Consider the following 11,323-nt stretch of genomic DNA (forward strand, 5'->3'; position numbering starts at 1 on the left):
ATAATTTTTGTTCCCTATTTAAATCTTCTGTGAAAACCAATACATATATTTACAATTAGGTGACTAAATGATTTCAAACAATCGCTGGAAGAGGTTTAAATTTTTAACGGTTCCGCTGGTCGATAGTTTAAACAATTTATATTATGAAAATTTACAAATGTAGCTCATGACAAAATCATATTCAGTTTTCAGGTTTTCTGGAATGAAGTCTAACTGAATTATTAAAAGTATTATAAATTTAAATCTATAYTTTGTAATGGAAGCAAAATTTGTTAAGAACTGAGAACACATTGAAACAARAAAGAAAAATCAGTAAAAAAATTGCATAAAATTATACATAAGAAAAAAATAWAACAAAACAGAAACCAAAGTAAGACTAAAGAAACGAAAAGTAGTAAAAGAAAAGAAAGAAACTCAGTAGTAACAAAATATTACAATYGTAACAAAATTAAATAAATTAAAACAGAAAAGAGAAAAGCAAAAATTGTACGTGAAGGAATGTATCTAATAGTAAGTAACAAAAAAATAAACGAAAAAGATGAAAATCGAAATGAAGCATTCTGTAGGAATTTGAGGAAGGTTTTAAAAGGCTATTAATTAAATACAAAAATCAAAGGTAAACAATTTACAGAAGAGTGGGCGATAATGCTTGCATTTTTTGTTTTTTTAATACTTTTTGCTCCCTATTTAAATCTTCTGTGAAAACAAATACGATTTTTCTTACATTTGCTTTTTATTAAAAATAATATTAAAAACATAGTGCAAAATACGATATGTTCTACGTGTTTCAAAGGAATTTTCATCTAGTCGCCTATGGAATTTCTTTACACGTAAATTTTTCTGTACCGCTCCACTCTCTTTGATCCAGATATACAGCTGTCAATAGAAATAAATTAACGTTTGAGGTTGATTAGATTCAATAAATTTTAAAGCGGCATTTTTTATATTACATGACAATTCCATAGGCTATTCTAAATAAAAATCCTTTTGACACACGTTGTATTTTTATGCTAATGCACATCATTGGGTTCAAATTATATTTTTTTATCTACTGTCACATAATAATATTTGAAGATCAGAGAATTAAAGGCTAAAGTTATCTAAATATACAGAGTGTGCCAGAACTCGCGCTCCAGAGAAAAATGCCATATAAGGTAAGATAAAAAAGTGTTAAAAAATTTTATCTATAAGGATTTCGAAGTTATAAGGGTTTAAATTTCGCACTTTGACTCCATTTATTTCTGTCGGAAAAATAATTTTACACGTTTTTTTGCTATAGGCTATTAAAAAGGGAAACAAGGAAGCTGTATCCTAAATTGTAACTCTGTTCAATGTTATTTGTGGCTTTTATTGGCAAAATTTTTGTACTTTTACTAAATAATTGTAAAAAAAACATATACAAAATCATCAGTATCATTAAATAGACATGAAAAAATGTCAAAAAATAAATGTCAAAATTTTTCGACAGATGGAATTATTTTAAACATTTTTTTTAAACATGTTCCTGGTATCTTACCTTACTTGAAAATTTTCACTGGGCCGCGAGTACTGGCGTATATAAAAAAAATTAAAATGAATGAAAAAATGCACATTAATGCATAAAATTTTGTAAGAAAAAAAAAATAAAAAGGTGACCCTAAACAATAAATGAAAAAACATAATCTAGATTGATAAAAAAAATAACGAAACTGATAAATACAGAAAAATAAACAGAAGAAAGATAAAAGGGAAGGATATATGATGTAAAATGAAATAAAAAATCACAAAAATTAAAACAAACCAATGAGTTTGCAACATATCTTCTTCTCTTTTGAATTGAGTGTTAATTGCATGTTGTCCATAATTTCTTAAATATTTTCAAAATTTGTTACGTTCTTCAACGAAAACCTTTGCTTTAATGCCCATCGATCGTGTTACAAATTTGTTTTATGTGTGATATGCTGCAAAACTTATTTATTTTTTTGTTTTTATCTTGTTGAATCTTCTTGGAGTTGAATAAATCAAAAGTCGTCTTCCTAAAACTTTGCTTTTTTGCCTTGGGTAATTATCTTCTTTTTGTTGCTTCTTTATTGTTTGTGTCGTACAATGAGATCTGGATTGAGTTTGTGGGCAAGCTTTTCTGGCTAAGAGAGTAGTCTCTCAATTTTTTTTATTTAATTTTAGATTTAAATTAATATAAATTACTGTTATTTTTTGTTAACTAAGTTATTTTTTTTACCTGATGCTATAGTTATGTATCAAAAGGTAGTGTGTGAAGAAGACGAAAAAATTTAGAGCAACTCCAAACACACATTTCTGTATTTCTGTTTCTGTTCTGAAATTGAAGACAGTGTTGATATTTCTTTAATTAAAGTAGATGTTTTTGGTATGTCGGTAAACTCGCTTAAACTGTACACGAATTTCATGGATCTTTTTGCTCTTAAACCAATGTTAATTTTCCGCATCTCGTTAATTTCCTGGAAGTGTTGAAATTTTTTCTCGCGATCGCTCGTGCTGATCATGTTTGAGTTTTAATGGAAAATGTTTACACAGTCGAGCCGCTCGTTCGAAAAACAATAAGTGAAGATTTCTTTGGCGTAAAACAGTTCGGCGAATATTTACTTTGTGTTAGGACAAGAAGCGGCATGACTAATGTGGCCAATAGCTTTTAAGCAGGCATGAGAATTCGGCTTTTGTTGGATGGATAAAATGCCAGTCAGTGCGGACAGCGTACGCCAGATACAAGAAATCTATTTATTTTAAATATGACTTTTTTCGTGACGGTACACTTTTCATTGATATGCTATTAAAATTTATCGACGTTTTTCGAACGACGGTGTTTAAACAACAATTTTCTACCACTACGCCAGTAAATATCCATTGGATTCGATGGCGTTTTTCACCAGATGCTTCCATTCTTCCATGTCAATGTACCTTTAAGCAAATTCGTTCCGAACCACTCTGTATTGTTTGTTCAAAAATACAAATTGTTTGAAATTAAACTCCTCCACCACATCAGGCGTGTGAAGCGGCCAATTAAGGGTTCCATAGGGCCTGTGGCAACCCTCCGCGGCAAACTTGATTAAATACAAGCATGTTACGCCCACCCTATTACGATATGACTGTCACTTTCCACGCTAATCTCCTTATAATAAGTCTCCCGACTCTATGGTGGCGTCAACACGTTCCCAAAATCAATGTTACCGTCTCAAAAAACCCCAATTAACTCAATGATTGTGTTCGGTTTTGCGGCAAATTTCCTAAAAACAACTAATTTGCTAGTTCCGGCCTGCTAGTTTGGGATGGTGAATTGGCACTTTGTGGGCTGGAGGTTTCTTATTGATTTAGGAAAATTAAAAAGCGCTTAGGATGCAAAGATATTGCAATTTTTATGCTTGATCATTGTTTGGAGAAGGAAACGCGGAACATCTTTGAGGGAAAAATTGCACTACCCAACAAATTTTATTTTTTATAATGTGACATGTGTATCAGGGTACATTAACATTTCTAATTACGAATTTGATAAGAAAAATGTTACAGGAAAATAGTTTTCTGAAATTTTATCGTAAAAATTGTTCATTTCAAATAGAAATTAATTAAATAGACGACGAAAGAAATTAATATATTCACTAAACAAGAAAGTTGAAAGATGTACAAGATTCTAACATAAATTTGTTGTAGATGAGTTTTTTGCAAAAGCTGACTTTTTTTGTATTGTGTTTTAACTTCCCTTATCAGGAACCAGCAGTAATCCCCATCAAAGCTGGTACCTGTTTTCCATCATCAATATATCCTGTGGAACCTTTCCCCTTGCTCGTCACTTACGGCACCCAAATTTGGGGGAAAATAATTTAAATGAAAATGAAGAAAATGAATTTTAAGAGTTTCGATTTTCGTCGATTTTGTCGAACATACTTACATATGATATCTTAAAATGCCTAACTCTAAAATCTGACGTGCTATGGAATTTTCTTTATCATTTTTGAGTTTAGCACATAGAATTGAAAAAAAAATAACTGTTTTCTTCACAGTCACAAAATGCTTGTTGGCTAGTGTTATTATTAAAAGTCAAACTTGCGTATTTTAAAAAATTAATAAGTAAACATCTTTTAATAGGTAAATCATAAAGAGTCTCGTTCACCTGATTCACTCTGTAGAAAATTTTCAAACCTTAGTAAAAAGCAGAATTAACTCTGTTGCCTATATTTTTTTGCATGAAAAAGTAAATCTAGAGAAAAAAAATGTATGTACAGAGTGATTCAAGTTTTATTTCCCTGTTATTAAATTGGGAGTATACTTTTAAATAATAGTGATAAGAAATTGTAAAATAAACCCTAATCGTAACGATGGTGTTAATAGAAATACTAACAACGTATTGGTATGTACTAGGTGTTTCAAGTTATATTTCGACATTATTAAAATTATGAAAACTTTTCAAACTAATAAACCAATATGGTGAAATACTATTGAATAAATAATATTAGTTTCGTTTTATTTTTTTTCAATAAAGAATATCAGTTGGTTTGTTTAAATGCCATCTAATAAGCGTTTTGGGTTAGTTTGTATAGGTTCGGATTTTTCGGGTCGTTTAGCACACTTCGGGACATTTCGGGTGGAATCGGGATTCAACGTATCACTTCGAGTCGTTTTGGCTCATTTCAGGTCAAAAATAAATACAGGGCGATTTTTAAAGGCGTTGTAAAATTTTTGTTTATGGATTGATTTTAAAATGGAAAAAACTAAATTAAACGTCTGTTAATACATACCAGGTGAATAAAAAGTATGGAACCAAACGTTTTTTGCTTAAACTATTTATTTTTTGAAAAAACTAATTGATGAGTGATAAAGTACTATAAAAATGTGATGATTTAACAAGAATAAAATTTTTCGAAACTTCCTTTTGTTTTTGAGTTCTACAAAAAATATATTTTTTTAAATGGCAACCCACTATAAAATTATTTTTCTCATAAAAGCTACTCTAAGAATTACAACTATCTGCTTTATATTTAATTTTTTCAAAAATTTTTTTTACATAAATTGCAATTTTGACAAAAAAAATCGCATAACTCAAAAACAAAACAAAATTTCGTTCTGAAAATACGATCAGATTTTTTATATTACTTTAATTTATATTAAAATAATTAAAAATAAAACCGCTTGGTTCCATACTTTATATTCACCCTGTATATTATAAGCTGACAATTTTGGCTTTTTTTAAATGTCATATTCAACTTTAATTTCAATTTTTTTTCAGAATTTGGAAGATGATTGTTTTCTTGGTGCAGACATGTGCAATATGTTCTACTTTCACTAAAAATTATTGTTTAAAAAAATTAATAAAATCTAGTAGTAAGACAATAAAAAAATTCTTGTTAACATTAATTTTGTTAAAAATAAACAAAATAAATAGATAAATAATAAAATAAATTTATCACACTAAATTAAATGTTTTTCTGATTTGTTATAAGAAATTATCACATATTATCATTTCTTATTAATAATAAAAAAAATATTGACTATATTTTTTTTTCATTTATTGCTTTTTGACATTACAATTATGTCTTATTTGACACGACGCCACTAGATTAAATTAACTTTTGTTATTTTTTTTTAACTTTAATAAAAATTAAAATTTGTAGTAAAAGTGAAACATATTGCACATGTCTGTACCAAGAAAACTAGGACCTTAAAATTAGAAAATTCAATATAGCCCAAAATATACTACCGTGAGATTAAATTTTTTTTCATTCTTTTGAAATAATTCTGTCAATGTTTGACTCACTAACATAACAGCGTCGATGACATAACTTACGACAATTATTTTAAAATCCATGACCACCTTTGACCAAGAAAATTTTTCATCTCAGGTATAAAATTTAGAAAAATTCTAAAATTGTCAGTTTATACTACATTAAAATCCATTTAATTACTTTCTTTTAATTTTTGAAATCGAGTCAAAAGTAAATATTCTACAACACCTGCTGTTTTTTTAAACACCCTGTATAATGTCAGTCGGAACGTTTCAAAATATCAGACTACAAAAGACAGGTACCAACTTATGATAATAAAAAAAATGTCTCTTAAGACATTTTAAAACATAATCCTGTAAAAGCTAATTGGGAAGACTCAGAAAGCGACAGAAATACCGGCTTGTAGACTTGTAAAAAATAAAAACTTCTTAGAGAAATGCTCAAATATATTTGTTTACCTAGATTTTTTTAAATTTTAGGCTTTAAAAGTCAGTTAAACAGACTAAAGAGGTGTTTAGAAATAACGGTTTAAGAAATCTCCTGTTGATTCTGTATTTTTTTTTATTCAAAGATTATCTTTCTAGACAGTTAAAATATTTCAAGGTTTTATTTTATGTTTGTGAATTTTATGAGTAAACTTTATTTTTATAATAAAAAAATAAAATAAATAAAAAAAATATTTGAACAACGATTAATAATTTTGGTGATGGTAATCACAGGTTTGATTTCCAATTGTAGCCTTTTTTCCGAAGATAATGGCTTTGTCCTGGGGCGCCGTTTGAGAAGCCGCCCCTGCTCTTGGCCCATAAAATCATTAGTATACATTTTGATTTACGACCTACATATTTAGTATTGTAATTTATTTGAAGTGGGGGTTTAGGAAAGGGTGCACAATGGGGTGCAACGGTTCCCGCAAAGTGCCAGTTAATAATGGTTGCGTGCATGTCTGGCTCCTGAATTGTATATACAAGATGTTCACATTGCGGTTTCACTGTAATTAACTGCAGGAGAAACTACAATAGAACCTACACGAATTATACTGAACGTTTCTAGTAGTGATTTCAATAATTGGATGACGTTTCGCTTCAATACATCGACGATTTTCATCCAATGCATTATTGATTGAAGGAAGTTTAGGTTTACGATAAGTCGGGACCGATCATCAACTTATGGGAAAATCACCAGGTAGATGGCTAAAACTATACCACGATTTCAAATTGAATTGCACTGATTCAACTTTCATAATAAATAAGTATCAACTAATTAAAATTGATTGATTGCTTTGTACTTTGATTTCTGACTGATTATTACAAATAGACAACAAGTAATTAGACGGAAAGTGCAAGGTGTAATAATATGTATTTGATTGTGGAATTGTCCAATCAGACTTCCGGCTCAATTTCATTAATTAATATTAATTAAATTATTTACAGTTGTTTTGGATTTTTTTAAAAATTGGCGAATTGTATGATACGGCCTGTATATTGCAGATAAACGTTCAATAAATTATTCATATAAATGTTCCTCCGTACCGGTTCTAAATTCGCACATACATCCATGTTAGTCTCTAGCAATTACATGTAAATTATCCGTAGAAATACAACTTGCAACACGCTTTTGTGATATTAAGAAATGTTACGTATTTCACCATCATTAAAAAACATTTAACATTTTTATTTGTGTTGATTACACGAATACATGAATGAAATTATCATTATTTAGCTAGATTTTCTACATTTCTCGAATACCAAACTTTACTACACTATTAACAGATAAAATTACACGATTCTGTACCCCGACATCAAAACGACCCATTTGTAATAAATAATTAATTTCGCATTCGAAAGATATTAGCAGAGATAATTCCACTTTTTTCCTTTATAGGATTGAAAAAATTAATACATTCTAAGAATTACGGATTCTACAGGTTGTATCAGGTTTACCGCTAGACCAAAAATGACAATTTTGGCCATATACTCGCACTCAAAAATTATTTTTTTCTCTAATTTTGTATTTTTTCTACTAGTTGTTAGCTATTTCTTTCTCTTGTATCCGTTGGTAGTTTCATTCTTTTTAGTCCAAACTACAAAGTCAAGACAAAATGCAGATGTTGTGTCTTTTTTGATATTTGTTTTTTTTGTTTGTTACGAAATATTTTTGTTTTTTTCTGGTATATTCATTTCTAGTATAATTTTCTTTTTTTCTCTTTCTTTTTGATTTTTGCATTTTTTATTCTGTTATTGCTTATTATTTTACATTGTTTTACGGATGCATTTATTGCTTCTGCATTATCTTTTCTTTTACTCTTTTTGGTTCTCTGATTTTTGCTGTTTATTCCATTTTTTTGTCTTGTCACTTTGCCACTATTTTTTTCTCTCAATCACATATTTCTAGTTATCTTCATTGTACTTTAAAAGCTTTATATCGCAAATGGCGTGGAAGTAATACCTGCTTGTTTAACTCTATAATTGTTGTTTTTATCTCTTTTCATCTCTGAACATACATACAGGCTGTCTCAGAACTCGGGTCCAAGAGAAAAATTGCAAGTAAGATAAAATACCAGGAACATAAAAAAATTTTATCTGGCAAAAAATTTTGACATTTATTTTTTGACATTTGATACTTTTTTATGCCTATTTAATGATACTGATGGTTTTGTATATATTTTTTTATAATTATTCAGGAAAGGTACAAAATTTTTGCCAATAAAAGCTACAAATAAGATTAAACAGTTATAATTTAGGATACAGCTTTTTGTTTCCTACAGGCTATTTGAATAGTCTGTACCAAAAAAACTAGGCATTTTTCTCTGGGGCGCGAGTTCTGGCGCATACTGTATATCTATTTCTATCTATCTCTGTATCTTTATTAAACTTAATTTTTTTTTTATAATTGTCAGTCACAACAAAATAAACCTTGACTTTTAAGATGGTCAAAAATTATATTTCTTATGTCAAATGACTGTAATTTATGCTTGATGTACATGTACATACCTACAGGTAGCGGTCATTACAATAAATATCTTTTATAAAAAATTGCGCTTTTGTGTATCTTTCTATATAGAAAAGGTTGAAGTCGGAAGTCGCTTTTTTTGTTACCGAAGTTGAAATACTTCAAGAAGTTCAAGTCCTAGGAGTTGAAATGTTTACAGGGGCGGCTCGACCAAGTCAAATATGAGATCATTTCAAGCATTTCACACGACGAAATCACGATTCATTTATTAACATGAATTACACGAATTATTTAACAATTTAATTTTTTCTATTAAAAAAAAATCGAAAAATGCAAAATACCATAATTATTACTCAATATTTAACTAGTGCAATGAGTCGCCCATGTGCATGAATGTCAGAAGATGTCAAAACCAAAAATTGCAAGATGGTCGTTTACCGTTTAACTTTTAAATGTAAAAAAAGTAAACAATGTAAATTGTAATCGCTTTTCACGGTTATAAGATAAATTGTAGAAAATTTTGGTTTAAAGTTTGCACTTTGACTCTATTTATTTCTGCTGGAAAACTAATTTTCCAAGTTTTTTTGCTATAGGCTATTAAAAGAGGAAACAAGGAAGCTGTATCCTAAATTGTAACTTTGTTCAATGTTATTTGTGGCTTTTATTGGCAAAATTTTTGTCCCTTCACTAAATAATTGTAGAAAAACGTATACAAGATCATCAGTATCGTTAAATAGATATAAAAAAATGTCAAATGTCAAAAAATAAATGTCAAACTTTTTTGACAGTTAGAATTTTTTAAACATTTTTTTTTAATGTTCCTGGTATCTTACTTTACTTGAAAATTTTCTCTGGGGCGCGAGTTCTGGCGCACCCTGTATAACGCAGATAGCGGTAGGCAACTCTTTGCAGGATCTAATCCCAATGAAGCCTCGAAAAGTTGTTAATTTTACCTATCGGCATTTTTTGAACGGAGCTGTGCTACATAAAAATTATCAGTTGGCTGTATCTTTATCTCAAAACATTCTCAAAAAAAATCTCCAATTATTGTAAACTATCATTCAGTTATTTTTATTAGTATTGTTGCTGTTCATTTTATTAGGTAGTATTTTTATCTATAGCCATTATACTCATTTTTTATTCAAAAATATTCTTTAATTGTAAATGACAACCAAACAAAACTTGATTCACCCTGTACATACAGGTAGCTATGATTTCTATTATTACAATTATTTATAATTTTGCTTTTATTTTTATATTTATTTTTTTCTGACGTACTGGCCCCCAATATGGGTAGTTGCCATTATTACTACTTCGTTAATTTTTATTATTCATTTTGATTGTATTTTTGCTTTGTTATTCTCTAAAAGTTGTTTTTTGTGAGTAGATTTCTCAAATTGTAAATGAGAGCACACTAAAACTTGACTCACCCTGTAGCCAAGTAGATATAAAAAGTTTTCTGTTTTTTTTTTTTCTAATATTCTTAATAATAACGATGTTTCCAAAGTATTTTTCAAATGGCGAAATATAACTTGAATCACCTTGTAGATACGTACAGACCGATTACAATACTACGTTTTTATTCATTTATTATTTATAATAATTTTTAAAATTTATGATATTTGTTGTATAATTAATTTTTTTTTATTTCAGAACGAAATGGAAACGGCAGACGGCAGTAGGCCTGGAGCTCCTCGCCGAGGCCGGCAACTACGCCGCCTTCCAGCGCTTGTACGGCGCGCCGCCTTACGGCTGCTGGTATCCGCCTCAGACTGCCGGCCCCACCGCCGCCCCCAGCGCGGCGGACATCTACTACCGACAAGCCGCAGCCGCCGCCGCCGCCACGCTCCAAAAACCTCTCCCATACCGTCTCTACCCTCCAGGCATGGGTCTGGGAATCCCCGGTCCCAGTGCCCATCTGGGCTCCCTGGCCGCCAGTAGTTCCTTAAGTACCCTTTCCAGCTACTACTCCAACCAGACCGAGGGCCCGTCTCCCAGATCTCCCAGCCCCGATACGCCCCTGGATCCGGGGTCGCCCGGCTCGGGGGGTCGGAGGACGCCCTCCGAAGACGAGGACACGATCCACGTTTGAGGGCTTCGAGCAAAGACTTTGATATTGTGATATAAAGTGTACTATAGCTGGACTTGTTATTTATTTGCGCTTTTACGTGTTGTGTAGATTGATAGACATATGGACAATTTTTGTAATTAGAGATTTGTCGACGGGCTTTGTGTGGAGTGGTAGATAAGAAGGGATTACGAGGATGGATGTGTATAAATGTTCGGAGTTTATCGGATTGCACTCTTGTTGTAATCGTTTTATTTTTGCTCGATGAGTATCTTTATCCATGTTATTATTAGAAAATACATAGGAAATAAAGGATTTTAAGTTTTTATTACTATTATTTGGTTTGTGTCACATTTTCCAAGACCTCTCTCCCAGATAAGATTCAAAAAGTAGAAAAACAACAGAAAAAATTACTGATTTTCACCCTATAACAATTTATTTAAAGTAATTTATTCTTCGACAATGTCAAAATTTACTGTTATTCTTCTGTGTAAGGAAGTTTTGACAACTGCATTTCCCAATACGAATCGTCAGATTATTTTTAACAGATTTAAAGCAATTTTAAGCTTTGTTG

The 11,323-nt window shown here is 30.3% G+C and overlaps 1 protein-coding gene across 1 annotated transcript in view; it reads left to right on the forward strand.

Moving 5' to 3' along the window:
- Positions 1 to 11,083, forward strand: part of LOC123009582 (homeobox protein B-H1-like) — a 50,456-nt gene extending 39,373 nt beyond the window's left edge. The window contains exon 3 of the mRNA XM_044405988.1: positions 10,335 to 11,083. Coding sequence (XP_044261923.1) covers positions 10,335 to 10,773 — 439 coding nt within the window. The 3' untranslated portion in view covers positions 10,774 to 11,083. The remainder of the gene's footprint in view (positions 1 to 10,334) is intronic.
- Positions 11,084 to 11,323: the final 240 nt, after the last annotated feature.

Source organism: Tribolium madens, unplaced genomic scaffold, assembly GCF_015345945.1.
Source record: "Tribolium madens isolate multiple individuals breed KSU strain unplaced genomic scaffold, Tmad_KSU_1.1 Scaffold_7;HRSCAF=85;Tcas5.2_LG10, whole genome shotgun sequence".
Lineage (NCBI taxonomy): Eukaryota > Metazoa > Arthropoda > Insecta > Coleoptera > Tenebrionidae > Tribolium > Tribolium madens.